Source organism: Chelonoidis abingdonii, chromosome 9 (assembly GCF_003597395.2).
Source record: "Chelonoidis abingdonii isolate Lonesome George chromosome 9, CheloAbing_2.0, whole genome shotgun sequence".
Taxonomy (NCBI): domain Eukaryota; kingdom Metazoa; phylum Chordata; order Testudines; family Testudinidae; genus Chelonoidis; species Chelonoidis abingdonii.
Window position 1 is genome coordinate 74,783,589 of NC_133777.1, and position 18,636 is coordinate 74,802,224.

Here is an 18,636-nt window from a genome sequence, read left to right on the forward strand (position 1 = left end):
CATAGAGAGAGAGAGAGTATTATTTAGAATTCTTTTCTCATTGTGGGAATGTGCTCTGAACTGTTCACTTTGGGAAGATAAAGCCTGATGATAATATTTTGTATGTACTTTCTGTGCTAAACAGAAATATTAAAGTGCTACACAGAAGAAATAAACATTATCATTTCCATTTTTATAGACAGGAAACTGAGGACAGAGGGTTTAATGATTGCGTCAATGGTAGAGCTGTGAATGGTGTCCAGTCCTTGACTCTGACTTCAGTACTCTAGCCATAGGCTCATAGTGCCTCTCTAAATAATCTTATACTTAGTTTTGAATAATGCTATTTTAGTATCAGATATGTGGTTGTTTCCCTGAATCTCCTTGCCTAAATTAATCATTTTATCCTGTACATTGAAGATAAATATGAATAAAAATAAATGATGAACAGTCAGTTTACATTCTGGCATGAACAGTGTAAGTGTGTTGCAATGGGATGAGGGTTGGTACAGTTGTGAGAGTGAGTATCTGATATGAAACACTGAGCAGTGGGACAGGGACAAAATTAAGGGCTAGTCTACACTAAAGCTATAAGTCGACTTAAGTTACACTACTTCAGTTATGTAACTTATGTAACTGAAGTTGACGTAACTTGGATCGATTTACAGCAGTATTCCTGCCTCTGTGTCGATGGAGGACACTCTTTCATCTACTTACCTTACGTCTCGGGGGCTGGAGTACAGAAGTCAATGGGCTAGTACTTGCCATTGGCTTAGCAGGCTTCACTAGACCCAAAGGACACTGCTGAATCGATGAAGCAGTGCTCATTTAGCCATAAGTATAGATATGCCCTAAATTAAGGTTCTAGTAGCTTCAAAATCTGTCTCACTGAATTATATCTAAAAAGTCTCTTCACTATTTTTTTCAGTGTATAGAGAACTCCCTTCAGGACATGAAGGACATAGGCTTCTTACAGGTCAAGTTTAAAGGCAGTCGACCTCTTGGCAGCAGATTTTCAGGGTATTAGTGTCTCCTTCTTTTTTGGGTCTTCTCTGATATGTTTTGATGCCATGTTTTGAGGTAGGGCATGTTAGTAAATCCATCACTCAGAAGCAGTGCCACGAGTCTAGCAAGGCAAAGTAAACTTGTGTATCACCCACTTGTTAAAGTTTAAAGGTAAAATACATGCCTGGGAAACTGGATCTCTCTCTTGCCCTATGCATCACTTAAGTCCCTAATGTAGGCTTATGTGGACTTAAGTGGTAAACAGATTTTGTAGGGTAACTGCACTGGGAACAGCTTTCCCTTCATATTTATGACTGGCATGTCCAGTAATTTTTGTCTTTCCCAATAACTTAAATAAATTAGGGTTCTTGTGTTTGAACTGTGGGAGTTTGTGCCAGTACTGGCCCCTGGTACCTGTTTCTACTGTTAACTATTATTCTGCAAAACCTTACCCCACGAAGATAAGGGTTGCTGATTGAATTCCTAGTGCTGTCTTAGGCACTGGAGCACACCATCTCAAATTAGTGCAGTTTAGACTCGCTGTCAACCATAGATGGAAAGCTACCTGAGATTACCTGTCTGAAGCAGAGGCACTCAAGTGGCCAAATTGTTGTGGCATCAAGGTCTTCCTAGGTCACATCTGAATATCTAGGAAAATTACTTTCCATTGTCACGATTGGTATGTCTCTTTGTAGCCTGTGAGCAGTTTACATCTAACCATTTCGCGTCCCCCAAGTTCTACAGAACATGATATGAGATGTCATTACTTTCTCTTGCAGTTTTCTATCCCACCACTTTAGCCCCTCCAGCCCCTACATTCATGGCTCTAATATAGGCTAGTTTCAGCAACAAGTGAAGTGATCCACTATTGAGGTCCGCTGGTAACGCGGATTTGGCGACATGCCTGCGGGAGGTCCGCTGGTAACGCGGATTTGGCGACATGCCTACAGGAGGTCTGCCAGTCCCACCTGGTGTGCTGGTGCCGGGAGCCGCCTCGGTAGTGGTACCTCTGGCCCACAGTCACACTTAGTAATTCAATCTCCTTTAAATACCACTGGTGTTTATGCTGTTTTCTGTCAGGATGTCTCAGGATTTTCTATTTTTATATTGCATCCTTCTCTTGCCTGGCTGACTTGTAGCTTATAAGCTGTTCACTCAGGCAGTGGGCATTCTCTGTGTGCCTCCAGAAATTCCCTAGAAAGTTGTGGGTACCATTATAAACAATTTAATAATTATTATTATTTTAATCTGGGCAAGGGATAGCTCAGTGGTTTGAGCACCAGCCTGCTAAACCCAGGGTTGTGAGTTCAATCCTCGAGGGGGCCATTTAGGGATACGAGGCAAAAACCTGTTAGATGATTTAATTGGGAATTGTTCCTGCTTTGAGCAGGGGGTTAGACTAGATGATCTCCTGAGGTCCCTTCCAACCCTGATAGTCTGCAATTCCATTTCATACCAGTGTGATTAACCTTCGGGGGGAGGGATAGCTCAGTGGTTTGAACATTGGCCTGCTAAACCCAGGGTTGTGAGTTCAATCCTTGAGGGGGCCATTTGGGGATTGGTCCTGCTTTGAGCAGGGGGTTGGACTAGATGATCTCCTGAGGTCCCTTCCAGCCCTGATATTCTATGATTCTATCAGGGGATCCCTTCTTCATCACTGTTGGGACAACATTTTGCTAACCAGTGGAAGGCTAGATTGGGGCAAATGAAAAATAGCTCTGTTCTGGGGTGAAAATTTGGCCCCTCATTACATGTATTTAACTGGGTGGATTGAGAATGCTGGGGCACTATTTTGCTCTTGCTTCTTTCAATGTGAATCTGGAAAATAGGTCTTGGAAAAGTATCTACAAAGTGACCATGTTTCAACTGCTGTTTGCTGGAGGTGCTGTTTCTCAGGAACTTGTGAGCTCATGAACTAAATAATAGAATTATAGAAATCCTCAAATTCTTTAATGTTCCACATTTACCTAGTACCCTTTTAAGCACTTGTCTAGGCTGCCTGAACATATGGGCCAATACTCCCTTTTAAGTGGAGGTTTATCAGTGCTGGAAAACTGTGAACAGTGGTTCCTATTGCAGCTAAATAATGAATCTGATCCAAAATATACTTAATATTGTAGTTTCTCTCTTAATAGGAAAAATAACTTCTGCCCTCTTTTGAGGAGATCAGATGTGTTGGGCATTATGTTATTTTTGCAGGGCACTTCTTACAAGCTGATACCACTGAGTGGTGACTGATGAAATAATGGCAAATGACGACATTTAAAAAAAAAATATCCGCGGTAGACATGAGATTTACTACAGCCAGTATCTTTAATGGTGCGTACTTCAGATACAGGTCTGATTGTAATGGCAATATACTTTATCTTCTAGTTCTTTTTGACTCATCAGAAAGGCAGAGCGCTAAAGAGAAAACTCTGTCAGCCCAACCTGGGGCCCTTATTCAGGCCAATCTCTGATTGTAACATCAGCAGCATTTCTCCAAAGTAAGGACTATAAAAGATACTACCTCACATTTTCAAAAGTTCACCCAATAAATAGTGTTACTTATAAGTGTAGCCCCCCTGCCCCTTCCCACCCTCCCCCCGGGAACAGGTAATGGACTTTTTTATATACTAGCAATGCACTGAAGAACTGAAAGGATTAAAAAGTATAAAAAAGTCCATGTGCAATAATGACCAGGATAGAACTATGTGGATCAGAAGCTTTGCCTTTGCTCTTGAGTTTTCTCAGCTGGCCTTTCACTTGACTGATAAAGGGCTGCTACAGTATGTAAGCATGTATTGGTTTATTAGTTACTTTAGCTGCTCTTCATTAGTAAACTTAATAAGGCTAAATGTACTGTAGTTTAAAGGAAAAAAAAAGCCTTTATAACCTAAGGGACTAATTCTACCTACAAACACAGAGCATATTACAGGGAGTTTTGTCCAAGGACAGATTTGGATCTTGGCTGTGCTCATCTTTTGTGAGGGCCAATGGAGTTATAGAAACAATGGATTTGGCCCCATTTCCCTAAATGCTTAAACAGGAGTGTATGCATTTGTGGGATAATGAACACTGAAAGAGATTCTGGGGATCTTGACTTTGCAATTGAAAGACTTTTCATAAAGGATCTGAAACACACATTCCTTGCGCACAGCACAGAATGAAATCCTGTTTAAGTGCAAGGTTACTTAGTCTGTCATTATATTCAAAATAACTGAGGCTTTGAGCCTGAGCCTGATTCATGAGGCAAATGACAAATTGTTTTGCAATGGCAGTGCTGAAAATATCCTAGTATTATGTGGTAATAGACCCACCAAATTGCAAAAGGATTCAGCCATTTTAGGTAAAAAACAGCATAAATTTCTGATCATGAAATGAGAGACATAAAGATTAATTATCTGTTCTGAGCCATTCATAAATGATTAGTGCAACAAATTATGTGCTTCCGTAGTAGAACCCTCCCAAAGCAGTGCTGTATTTCCTCCACTGCCTGGGAGACTGTTCAGATTTATTATTTTTGATAAAAAGTAGCGTAAGGTCCAGCTAAAAATCTGATAAAGAGACAATCAAGGAGACAGTAAAAAATACAAAGACTTCAAAGGGTTAATAGAAGAGCAGTCTGAGCATGTGTCGTACTTTCTCAGTAGCGCAATGATGATTCAATGACGGGAATACTTCTGCAGACCAGTTATCCAGTTCTAAGTGTAATGCCATTTTCTACCTTGTTACTACAGTAATGAAGATCAATTTTCAGTATGATTGGTATTTCTGTTATAGGTTGCTGCATGTTGGTACTGTACAGTTTACCAAATTTGAGTTTTTAACCTACAGTAATAATGAGAATCAGAACATTACGTTATTGGATGCAATTCTGGCTTTTAAAGAGCTTTCTGAAAACTCACAGGTACTATTTGAGCCAGGTTTAGACGAGTTACCATGTCCCATATTGAAAATGTAGAGCTAAATGTGTCTAGGGATTATATGAGGAACCTCATCAACCCCAACTAGTTCAAACTTGAGCCACCCCTTTTTCTATATATATATAGCGACTGGATAGCGTAGTGGTTAAGAGCGCCGCCCTTTGATACGGGAGACCGCCCTTTGATACGAGAGACCGGGGTTCAAATCCCGGTTGGTACCCAACTTTCCAGTAGGGGTCCTTGGGCAAAAGACCCCCTAACGCTTCAGCTGCCTACCTCAAATATGAGAGTACACAGAATAGGAGATCATCCCGGCCTCGGTCGCCCGATTAACAAGGCCGTGCCAGATGCTGAGAACAGACAATCCTGTTTTTGTTGACGAAATGGCACTGACCACTTCAGACTACATAGACCTGGAATTGATGGAATGCTATACAACATACCTAATAGGATATATGAACGTCATAGAATGTGGTGGACAAAAGACACTATCCACACTACTGAGAAACCTTAGTTACCCAACGCTTTCAACTGCTTTCACGTTTAAAGACTAATCCATTACCATCCCAATCAGAGCTGTAAACAAGGATGGGGCCCAACCTGAAGCTGAAATCTTCACGTGTCAGCCCTCTTGCAGAGCACCACGCTGATTGAGCATAAATCATGGAAAAGACTGGTACATTTCAATCATCTGAGACGAATTACCAAGGCTCAGTGGAGAATACCATCACTAGTATGTTGAAAGATGCCACTAAGCCCTCATACAATCCCTACTACCCCATAAACTCAAACTCAATGACATCTGCGTATACGCTACAGCCTCTGTAATCCTGGAGATCTTTGGCTACCGATCAAAGAACAAACAGTATTACCCTCCCTGGAAAATAGTTGAGATAGATCAAGGCGACTCGAGAGAAGTAGTCAGGCTTGGTGGAACCTACGAAGGTAGAATTAGTAAGACTGCTACCTGAAAAAAATACAAGGACTACTGCATCTGAAGCCTCAGAGACTGCTAAACAAAGCTCACCAGCACTGCTTACCAGGCTAGGAAGATTACACTAAGAGAGCAGAGGTCCAAAAGAGTAAATGTCCCTTTTCTCAAGGAACATCCCAAGGTTTGTACTCCACTTTGCAGTTGCAAACAACACAAATACAGCAGCGCGCACCAGCAGCACAGAAACTGAACATACTGGTAAGAAACATATGCGGAGAAAGAGAAAGACTCATACACCAGGCAACATGGTGCAGACCTGAGAACAAGCACAGCATCTCCCCAGAACAGAAACCGTCACCATCCACAGTTAAGTACATCCAGCAGCGGGTCAAAAACGATGAAGAGCTTGACAGCACCGGACCAAACTATCCAACCACCTTACTGGCTAAGAAATTAAACAGCAGTGCAGGAACGCGCAGCAAGATGAACCAGCTGCTAGCAGCAGCTCCCACCCAAACTGTGGCTACACAGAGAACATGCTGTGATCACATGAAGACCTGCCAAAGGGGACAGAACCAAGCATACTACCGGCCATAACCTGCCTCCCCACAACATGAAATCCTAATAGGCATCATAGCTGCCAAGTACAGACCCATGGGCCATACCATGGCACAGCTCAAGAAGGCACATTGGGAACACACCAGAGGCCCCAAACACACAGTTGTTCATAGATAGAGAGCGGTCGCCAAGACTCAAGGTCTAGACACCAATCTGAGCACAGCCTGGATTACTATAGGAAAGCCTATGACTCAATGCGAACGTTGGATCTGAATGTTCTGGCCGCTTAACAAATAACAGGACACTAAGGACCTTCCTCAAAACTCAATGGGACATGTGAAGACAACCACTATGAAGTCAACTCAAGCAGCTTGCCAAAGGCCACACAGTGCACTATACCAAGGTGAATGCACTGCCCCGCGTTCTGCAGCTAAACCCTCCAGATTAAACAGGACTAGATACCGGTACAGGTTTCATGAGTGAATACCATCAGCCACCTTTCCTCTACAGAGATTGACATCAAGCTGTATGCTAGAATGAACGAGACACGACTCGCTAATCACTGACGCGGATGCTACAAGTGAGAGATATCGGGATGTCATTCGGACTGGAGAATGTGGCGGTTTGGTAGTGAAAGAGAGAGGAACGTAGTCCAAGACTATGGGTGGAACTACCAGGGGCACATAGCAGACATAAGGACCAGCTACAATAACCTTGGCATTTCCGCAGATCACATCGAGAACTCACGTGAGGAAAGAAGGAGACAGCACATCAAGTATCCAAAGATAAAACAGTCACTGAAGAGCCAGCTCAGTGGAAAGACACACTCACCACCATCAACGGATACGCTCTGCGGGCATCAGTACTCGTATATGAGCTCCAAAGAAGAGGACATGAGGCCGCCGATGTAAACCGAGCGCTCTCACTAATGCACGGAGGTTCCACCCGCAAGTCAAACCAGGCTGTTATACAGCCGAAAAGGCGGCGGCTTGGTGGCGAGTCACGCCATTCCGATGACCCGGAATCATCGGAGTACATCATAGATGCCCCAAGAACTGCTGATAGAATCCTGAGAGCGCAGACATGGAGGAAGCCAAGCAAAAGTTCCATGCAGACAAGCACCCTTCCCTGGATATGTACTCAAGGATATCTGTAGGTGGCTGACATTGGAATACTACCATGCTGGAAAAGGTGGACTAAAAACAGCAATGAGTGCATGTCATAGCCACAGAACAGCACTGAGCACCAGATCCATTGAGCAGGGGGTCTACACACTAGAGCAGCCCAAGGTGCAGATGTGCAGAGAGGCCTCGAGACAGCTCCACACATAGTGGCAGGATAGGAGATCAGCAGCGAACTGCATACACTGAACGCAAACCAAGTGGCTGGCAATTGTTGTACAGGAACATCTGCCGACGCGTATGGGCTGACCCTCCAAGACAGAGTGAATTCCGAGATGTTGTGAGAAGAAGATGATGGCAAAATTCTGTTTTGGGACTCCGATTCCAGAAGGGCAGGTATGGCATCAACATCTGTGTAAGAAAGGAGCGGGCCGGGTGTAGTTGCGCATGATCGGGAATCAGGAAGAGTATGAAGCGTCAGAGGTACCAGGGGCTGAAGAGAACTGGAGATTTGAAAGTGAGCCAAAGTGTCCCGAGTGGAGACCTCGGGCTTACTCGCTACGCTGATGGTGATCACACTCCGACAACATCAGAGTCTTGTCCAGAAGGTGCAGTCTAGAACACTATACTCGCCAAACTCAAACTCCCAGGCCTCTGGTAGAGGACCCGAGGTTGAGGAAGACACATACCACCCATAGGGGTGAGAGGGGAATTTTTTTTTATATATATATTCCTAGATAATAGTTTTGTCAATGTGAAATGACTTTTTCTGCTTCATTGGCTGTTTTTGTGTGCACATGAGCGTTCTGTTCAAAGACGGCATTTGCTCACTGACCAAAAAATGGTATTCAGAACACAAAATTATAGAGTAGGATTGTCCTTTGGCATATACCATTTTGCATTTCAAACAGTTTCTCTACATCATTAAGTACATTTGCCACTTGTACCTGGTTCCAGTGTATAGCTGGGTATAAGACGAAGAGACTCCACTAAAATGGGAGATTATTAAAACTTTCCAAAAGTTACTGGTAAATATTCACCGTTTAGATACTGGAAAACATTTCTACTTAGGCTGTAAACTCCTCAGGACAGATACCGGATCTCCTTATTTGTTTGTAAAGTACCTGGCACAGTTTGGGTACTATATTAATAACAGCAATTAAAAAAATCAACAGAAGTCTGCTAAAACGTCTGTTTTCTTTTATAGAAATGTCTCCATGGCTGAGATACATAATAACCTAAATAAGAGTAAGACTAGAATGCCTGCAGTTGAGCTAAATGTAAATATGAATACTTAAGATAATGAACTTAAATCATATATACAGCTGAATAGGCTCATAGGAACTCTGTTTATTGTGAAGTTTGTCTGAAAGCTCCAGATTGTTTTAAAGTTCCATACTGTGCCAAATGCAGGTATTGCAATCCTCTGCTTATTGAGAAAAGTCACTAGGAAATATACCTTCCCCATAAAACACTTCCACTCTGATACCCTCTTTCCTTTAATAAGTTTGTCACTCTATGCCCTGATCCAGCAATTGGGTGCATTAGTCTGACCTGACTCTCAATGAAGTCACTGGGTGTCTGTATGGATTCTGAGATCTACTCGTGCAAATCTCATTGCAGGACTGGTGCTGAAGTGGGCACAATACTTTGCTTATTTTATGAGGCTGCATGTATTTAGATCAGTGTTTCCCAAACTTGGGATGCTGCTTGTGTAGGGAAAGCCCCTGGCCGGCCAGGCCGGTCTATTTACCTGCCGCATCTGCAGGTCTGGCTGATCACGGTGCCCACTGGCCGTGGTTTGCTGCTCCAGGCCAATGGGAGCTGTGGGAAGTGGCGGCCAGTACATCCCTCGCCCCACGCTGGACCTGGGGATGGGGCAGGTAAACAAACTGTCCCGGCCCACCAGGGGTTTTCCCTGCACAAATGGCATCCCAAGTTTGGGAAACACTGACTTAGATTATATAATCAACTGACACAAGCAGAAGCTTTCAGCAGATGATAAAGCAAATTGAACTAACTGAAGCCCTGACATTTCTATAAACCAGGCTAAAAGTCTTCATGGTTCATAACCCTTGATCATCCATGGAGAAGAATATAAAAACGGACACTTGTTCAGAATGGCACTACCTCTCTTACTGCATGTCATTTTTCTTGATAGTCAACATTGGCTGATCTTCCTAATTACCAAAGATGTAAAAATTATTCTTGATAAGCTTTCAGTTCTCTGTTACTAGCAAAAGTTGCCTACGTGGATTAGACTAGAAAGTGCTTTGATAAAGTTTCGAGAGGAAAACAGTGAATACATATTGGTTGTGTGGTTAATTTAGTAATTCAGAGAGAGGAAGACAATTTCCAGTCACCTCAGTGCAGTTTATTCTTACTTGACCTACTGATCTCCTTCTCCCAACCCTGCTGCAAAAGAGTGAGCTAACTACCATCACATTATCTAACCCTTCTTTGTTTATTTTTATTTTTTCACCTGTTCTTTCCACAGGTAAAAGTGACCCTTTCTGTGTGTTAGAGCTGGGCAACGACAGACTTCAGACCCACACAATTTACAAAAACCTCAACCCAGAGTGGAACAAAGTTTTCACCTTGTAAGTGAATTGTATTTGAAAACATGCCGTAAATGTGAAACAGTGAACAGCCCCAATATAAAAGATATATCCCAAACTTTACCTCATGTTTCCTAAAATAAATATCACTTTCTCTATAGGAAGAAGAGGTTGACTGAGTTGTATTTGATATTTCTCCATTAAAGCATTTTGCCTTTTTCAGTCCTGGCATGGAGTTTATTAATAGAAGTCATAACAAGAAGAAACTGGGATGTTTGTAGGAAGGATCATGACTATATATAACAGATTCCAAGAAATTATATAGCAGACCTGAAAATGGAAACCTAGATATAGTCACTCTGAGGTTTTTCATAATTTAAAATAAAACTTGTGTTTTGTTTGGACATGATAGAACTGTGGTTCTGCACATAATTTAATTTTTAAATGAACAGGAAGTAGAGTCCTGATTGTCCATGATAAAACAGCTGAGTGTAAATTAGACAATAAGAAGCCCTACCCAAAGCAGAAATTTGCACCTTAATCAAACCAAAAATATGTGTGATTTTGATGCCTGTGAAAAGTGCCCTGGAGACTGAAGGCCTCAGTATTCACAGAATAGATGCAAAGCAAGGTCATCACATGGGCTTTTATAGTGAAAATTTCTCCAATAGTGACCCACCAAAGTGGTTTTTTTTTAGGGCTAAAGTGAGATAATAACCACTTATTGGAGCTGAGAGAAGAGTCTCTGCTTTCCTTAAACGATTCATTCCTTGTCCTCTGCTGTTGAGGCTACTGATAAAGGGTGGCAGTTTTATCTTAATGATGTGGATGCTAGTCCACTAGGAAACTAGTTTTAGTTCTATTGGTTCAAATCATACAAGCTAGCATGCAGAGTGGCTGGGCTGGAGTTGAACAAGGTTAGAGGTTTCATATCTTATTGCTGTGGGGTCGATGGAAAAAACTCTACCACGTATTTCCACTGAGTTCACTGGTGCCAGAAAATGAAATTGTGGAACATCTAGACCTCTTTTGTCCTCTGGACCCTACTATGTGTCGCTTTTGTAACTCTGCTTCTTACCCTATTTGTCTATTCTCAAGAAGCTCTGCATGCATCAATTTTTATCTTGAGCTTACAAAGTCCAGACTGGAATGTTTTAGTAAATCTGTTCTTGTCATATGCATTCTATATGACTTTCTGTTCTGTTTAGGTTCTTGGACTGTGCCCATCAGTGTAGTCTGAACACTTCTGACATTTTATATCACTAATAGCCTGTGTACAACTATTTTAATGGTGTTTTTTCAGTTTATCTTTGAACAAATGTGGAGGTAAAGCCTCATAAACTGGCAGGTTCTGGTAGCCATTTACTTTTTTAGGACTCTCAAAACTTTATGGGTATATATTTAATTGCTGTTTATGTAACTCACATTACACTAGTGTAGGTATTTGTCTCCCTTTACTGGGTCTCCCTCTAATCTCTCTCAACCTAAGAGATTAATGAGTTTTCTACCAGCCGGCATGGGGAATTAATATTTTAGTTAATGCTTTTAGTGCCATAGGTTCCAAACTCCATCCTTGGTGGACATTCATCCTAAGTTGTGGCCCCGTTGCAGGAATGTTCGTGGAATTAGTTATCTTCTAGTTAGAGCAGCAGCTCCGTGAGGCTTATCTTCTACCACAGTGACTCTCAACCTTTTCAGACTACTGTATCTCTTCCCAAGTCTGATTTGTCTTGTGTACCCCCAAGTTTCTCCTCACGACTTGCTTACGAAATCAGACATAAAAATACAAAAGTGTCCCAGCACACTATTACTGAAACATTGCTGACTTTCTCATTTTTACCATATAATTATAAAATAAATCAATTGGAATATAAAGAATGCACTTATATTTCAGTGATTAGTATATAGAGTAGTATAAACAAGTCATTGTCTGAATGAAATTTCAGTTTGTACTGACTTTGCTAGTACTTTTTATGTAGTCTGAGCAAATATCTAGATAAGTTGATGTACCCTTTGGAAGACCTCTGCGTATCCCAGAGATATATGTGTCCCGGTAGAGAACCATTATTCTACGAGACCAAAGCCAGACGAAGCCTCGGTGTTTGGTTGTGTCAATTCCACTTCGATGAACAATAACTTGCTTGCTTGCTTTCTTCTTCCTTCCCTCCTCCCTCCCTCCAGTCATCTGCAGTTACCCAAGACAACGTCCAAGTTACACTCAATACACTTCCCAACGGTGATTGAATCTCGTTATTATAATTAAATGATCCTGATAACCAGTTTGTGAGATATAGCAGCTCAAGTGTCATTCTCGCTGTAAGAGCATATGGATTGGATGGTATTAATTAATTAATATTTAGTCTATGTGTTGTTTGGTGGGGGGTTCCCCAGGTGGTTTATAGAAGTTTTTTAAAACAAATTTGGCTTGTTTTTTAGTAATTTAGAAATATTGAGGAGAAATTGCTGTAGGTCAGGGGGAGAGAAAATGAGACCAACAAGTTTCTCTCTCTTTAAATAGCCTTTTTGCTCACGAGTGATTACACACGCTTGCCTAAAGTCTTCTTCTCTTGCCAGCACGTCACTCCATCCTGCCTACTGATGCCATTCAGTTTGTCTAATCATCCACATCACATAAGAAATCTGGACCGTATCTCAGGCAGATATATTACTAGTGTCTATTTCCCCATGGATACGCTGAATCCTGCATGAGGAAAAAGCTTGATGGGAATAGGCCTTGGTTTGATTTAATTTTTGCGAATTTTAATTAACTGCTAGTTGCTATTACGTCCCAGTGCGGGTAATGCCAGACTTCATTAGTGAACCAGTCATCGTCTCTGATCTTTCCTGGAGCAGACTGACATGTGTACAGACCATTTTTTTTGCGGTCTCATTCAGCCCTATTAATTATATCCCGATGTTCTTGGGTAAGTGACTTTGTGTTTGATGTGAAGATGGAGATAACACCCTCCCTGGATTGGTGGAGAACCAGTTGCTTACACTCCCTTTTGTGCGCTCTTTTAAGTTTGACCTGTGGCACGTGTATTATTTCGAAAACATTAGTGGAGTTTCACTGGGAGCAGAGATTGCATTTCTTTCCCTCTTCTTTCGCACTCCCTCGTAGAGCAAGACTCGAACTAGCAATATGAACACCTCTTTTGGTGTGGCTGGGGGGAGGGGGGTTGTATGTGTATATATGTATGTCTTGGTTTCTTGGTTGGTCAGTGTTTATCGTCTGCCTTACTGTCACAAAGGTTGCCATTCCCTTTCACTCCAAATATGATTGATTTGGAAAGAAAACTACTGAAGTATCAGTAGTTCATCAGTTCAATATGCTATTTTGGTCTGAAAATGTAATTGCACTGTTGTTCTGTATGTTTGTCACATCACCTTTCAGTAGTAACATTTCAGATATGTCTTGTTCACTGGTGCTTCTCCATACTCTAAGAAAGTAATTGCAAATCATAACAGGATTGACCAAATTGTTGTTGTTGGCACAGCTGAGCAAAATTACATAAAAGGGTGTGTTTTACTACATAGTACTGCAGTTTTTGTTCTGTAAGCAAATGTGAAGAGAGGGTGATCATGGGAGAATAGACATGGAATTGCATTCTGGTATCTTCTAGGAACTCCAGTCCTGGACCAGGACTCCATAGCTCTAAACGCTCTACAAACACAGAACAAAAAGACAGTCAGTCCCCACCCCAAAGATTTTATTATACAAGTAAAAGACAGAGGACAACAGATGGATACAGACACGTTTTGCGGGGAGGGGAGGGAATGCAAGGAAACAGTGAGACAACACACAGCATGACAGGCAGTGTGAACAGTATAACAGTGAGTATTGATAACACCCCTGGTAGTAAAGCTGGAAAATTATCTTTCATGACAACTCCCTGTTTCCATGTGCTATTGGCTTGTATGAAATAAGTTCACATTTGGGGCTGAAACTTTCCATGCTGGTCTCTTCAAAAATAAATAATTAAATAAAGAAAAGAGCAGAGGGTGATAGTATGGGGAGAAAGTAGATCAAAATATTTTCAGCTGCTTTTTGGAAGTTTAGGAAAGCAAGAAGCAAACACCTTTCTCATTGTAAAGAAGTTGTATCCACTCATTTAAAAACAGAACAACAACAACAACAAAAATGACAGAAGTTTTAAAGCTGGGTGGGACATATCCTCACTGAGGACTAGTTGCCTTAGCTTGGTTTGATGTGGTGGGGGGAAGAGGTGAGGTGGGGGAAATTAAAATTAAAATAATTAAGCAACAGAAAAATGACTTTGGAGTGTGCTCAATAGTACCAGAATCTTACCAGAACTCAATGAATGCCTGTCCCCTTTATGATGTCACTTCCCATTCTCTCTGCTTGAACAAATTAAGGGATGACAGCAGCTGGTGCTTTCAGGTTTTTTGTTGAACAGTTTACATGAGGGAGATTTTGGGGTGGGGAACAACGCCACTGCTTGCCCCACCCTCCAAAACGAGTGCTTTAACATCCAAAATGGAGCAGAAGGGCACTCTCAGGGTTAGGAGATGTAACATTTTAGTGTGTCTGCAATTTTTTACAGCAATCTGCAGTATTTTATATATTCTATCTTTTCATTTTGCATAAAGAATTATTTTTTCTGTCTGAAAATATCTACTTCCCTATTAAACCAGTCCTGCAGAAAATTGTCGGCAGCCAAACAGCACCAGCAAAGTCAGAAGCTCAGGCCCCAATCCAGCAAAGCATGAAAGCACATGCTTAATTTTTGTCCTGGGAGTAATCTCATTGACTTCAGTGGGACAACCTATGTGCTTATTAAGCATGTCCTTAAGTGCTTTGCTAAATGATAATTTCAGAGCCCATTTATGACAATTTGGATGTTAATATTATGAAGCACAGACAATTTAATTATTTTAAAGAAGGAATTTTAGTTTTAAAAAACTACATTAGTTGACTGACATTGTTTTCAGCAGCAATGTTAACATAGCCACAGTACATATATAGTGGATAGAATTTTCTATTCTCTGTATGTGTGTTTGGGTGGTGGTGGAGGTGTCAATTACGTGGGTTACTATATCACTGTTGTATATTTTAAAATATTTATCTTTCCAACATATAGGATGTTATGTACAGCAGAGTGGACGCTGCTGTGAGAACCTTACCTTTTGCAAATATTTGCCTTGTGTGCAATTTTAACTGCATTAATGTAGGTATTTCCATTTCATATCTACTTTATCAGAACCTATATATATGAGGCATTGGAAAAGTACTAGGAAGCATTCAGTAGTCAAGTGGCTACTAAGCAAACATATCAACTTTGATTTCAGTGCAGATATTTATGAAAGGAATTGAATACAGAAGGCGAGCTCTGTGGATCCATGTGATGATACATGGCTAACTTTTGTATGAATTATCTGCATAAAGCTAATATTGACAATCCAATACCACAAAATAAAGTGCAGTGCACTCTGAAAAGTGATTCTGTAAGAACGGTGCTCATGGATTCCATGTGTGTTCTTCCTCTGTGATCTCAGTTCACAGTCTCTTGCTTTGCAAGTTAAAAGAGATTTGTTTTTTCTAATTGTCAGCATAACCCAAGCAGGGATCTGAAAGTCACACTGAGTTTGTTTTTGTTGATCATCACCAGAAATAAAGTCTAAATAGTATCATTTTAGGCAGAGGAGGGACTCAATAGTTCTGGAAATCAGGCCCCATTTATTTATGCACCTAAATATCAATTTTGGTGCATGATTTTAGTTTGAAAAAATTGGTTTAAGAAAATGAACTGGAAACAGAAAAATTGATGGACTAAAATGGGCCTTTTTTCCTCTTTAATTCCCCCCCCCCTTTATTTTCTCTCTTTGTGGGACTGAAGGATTGGTATGGTATGGAGTTTAAATGCTGTTGCCCAAGGGAGCATTTCCATAGATTTCAGTGGGCTTTGGATCGAGTTTGATATGCACATAGTCTCATAATATGTAAAAGTGCTTCAAATAATACATATACATTCCTTCTCAGATTAGAATTGCAGGGTGTTTTGCAACCCTCTTATTACTCTGCTACTGTGACTTCATGAGTTCCTTAAGAAGTCTATTTTCTGTTTGTCCATTTTAGTGGCATGACTCGTTGACATCTGCAATTTTAGAACAATATTAAAGTCAGCTTCATGTGAAGAACCATTTGATATTTACAGGGAGGAACAACTCTGAACATCTTTTATTCCATTTTTGATCGCTTGGTTAATTTTTCCCCAAGTCCTCATATCCCTGATATTACTGGAAGAGAGTGGCTCAAGCAGCTGCTCTCCTGCAGAACCTGTGCTTGCCAAATGGTCTGCATGATCGGCAGCAGGCTGTGTGGGCTCACAGTAAGGAGATGTTAGATTTGGATCCTCTGTTGATTTTATAGGCATTTGTTAAGTATCCCTTAGGAAGCCTGTAACAAGGCCTAGGAGGGGATTCTGTATGTGTGTGGTAGAGTCCAAACTCCATTCAGTCTGGGTTCTTTATCCAAGATTTGAGGCAAAAAAAAATTGTTTATTATTTCTCAAGCCAACTGATTTTTCTTCCTTCCCTTCCAAACTTCTCTGCCTCCTATTTCATGCAAATCTAGTGTAAATATACTGTTCTCTGCCTATGATTAAAAACCATTTAGCACCTACTAAGTTAGTCTGATCAGTCAGAGAATTGCAGTGTTCTGCAATTCTCTTCTTTGAAATTGGAGTCTTTTTTTTTTTAACCCAATAGTGTTAGCACTTTGTCCATACATTTAAGTGTATCCTCTGAATTCTTTTGAGAAATATATTACAAGAGAGCAGTAGTTAGAATCTCATGGATGGTGGCCAGTAACCACACAAACAGTCTAATTAATAGGTGATTGGGCTTAACCTTTGCCTGGCATTAATTTCATTGCTGAAAACCAAAAAGCATTTCACAATATTTTCTATCTCTTTGGTTAAAAATGCATGAGTTTTGCTTGTGATATGTTTGCAGATGAGATGCGTTTACTTGTAGATTCACATATGGATAACAGAGATTCTCATCTTAATAAAGAATAGACTTCAGTGTGTGTTCATATGATGAGGAGTGTTCCCCTAATATTCAAATTTGAAAGCATATTTTGATTCAGATATGGTCAGGTCTTAGGTTGATGCTTTGCACAAAATCAAGGGTTCAAGCTTATGAATGCTCATCACCAATGACTGTTAAGCTTAAAGGCAAAAATATTAACCAGAAAAACCAATTGGACTCCCAGACTCCATTGTGATATTTGATATTTGCACTTCATTCTGAATTATTCTGTTCCATACATCATCCAATTAAGGAACAGAAACAATAACATATGGGGTGGGAGAAGTGTTCAAAAAAGAATTTGCCAATAATTTCAAATAGCAAATGAATTTGAGAAATTCATATTCGGTTGGTGAACAGAATAAAGCAAAATTTGCTGACCAAATTATTTGTGAATTTTTATACAGCTCTAACAATAACATTTAGTACTTAAATTTTCAAAGAACCATAGAAACATTAACTGATTTTTATAATGTCCCACTGAACTAGGTTTTATCTCCATTTTACAGGTAGGGAAATTGAGGCAGGGAAGTTTTGACTCCCCAAAGGTCACACACTGTGTCAGTGTGAGTCTGGATCAGCACTTGGAAGGTTCTGGCATCAACCACTGAAATCAAGACCAGACTTCATCTTTGTTTAAAGCATTTCTGCGGTTAAAAAATAGATTTGGTACTAATGAAAGGCAAGGAATTTTGTAACACCCAGCTCAGCAATATGAGGAATTGAAGCTTGGTATGTTCCAGCAAGCTGTGTACCAAATACAGTGCATGTACTTTATATATCCTAATCTCAGGAGAGCTTGGCTGAGAGAATTTTTTCCATGTTAATCAGCCTATGAATTTTTCTCCCATCTCTCTTGCCTATTGCCCCTGCTTCTTATTAAAACGACCTTATGGTCTTTTCATTTTTGCTTCAAGGTACTCCTATATTATACAAAGATGCAAGTTATTTGGAAGATGGAAGTATGTAATGTGCTTCAATAAAGTTGAAAGCAAGGTATAATGGTCTTATATCAAATATCCCTATGTTGGAGGGGCGGTCAGATGAAGTACTATGTCACAGGATGGAATGTTCTTATCTGTAGCATTATCAACCCAACGTTGACTCCAGCTGTACTATTTTTAATTAAAAGGAAAAGGTCTGTAAAATATCTTCATCAAATAACCAAATGGTTTCAGTATCCAATAATACAGTGACGATAACTATCATAAATGACCCAGAGGTTTCATGTTTTAAGGATGTCTCAGACTGAGAACACAGGGACCTGAGTCTGAAAGATACTGAGCACCTCATCTCCCTTGGGAGTAGAGGGCACTTAGCATCTGACCAGTAGAGCTTGTGCTACAGCTGTAATATTCAGGATCAGGCCCTAGATGTGACAGTTGTGGTAACACTGTAGTTGTATTATCTGGCGCTGAATGGGTTGAATAGGTGGCTTGCTGTCTCCTTTTCCTAGGGAAAGTTGCCTTTGAATAATTCCACGTGTCTCTTCTTCTAGGCACTCTTTATGTTACTCAGTGCAA

The 18,636-nt window shown here is 40.7% G+C and overlaps 1 protein-coding gene across 1 annotated transcript in view; it reads left to right on the plus strand.

Annotated features, from left to right (window-relative positions):
* MCTP2 (multiple C2 and transmembrane domain containing 2) overlaps nt 1–18,636 on the plus strand; it is a 167,666-nt gene that overhangs the window by 83,440 nt on the left and 65,590 nt on the right. Inside the window, 4 exon segments of the mRNA XM_075069094.1 lie at nt 908–960; nt 962–999; nt 10,000–10,102; nt 18,031–18,109. Coding sequence (XP_074925195.1) covers nt 908–960; nt 962–999; nt 10,000–10,102; nt 18,031–18,109 — 273 coding nt within the window.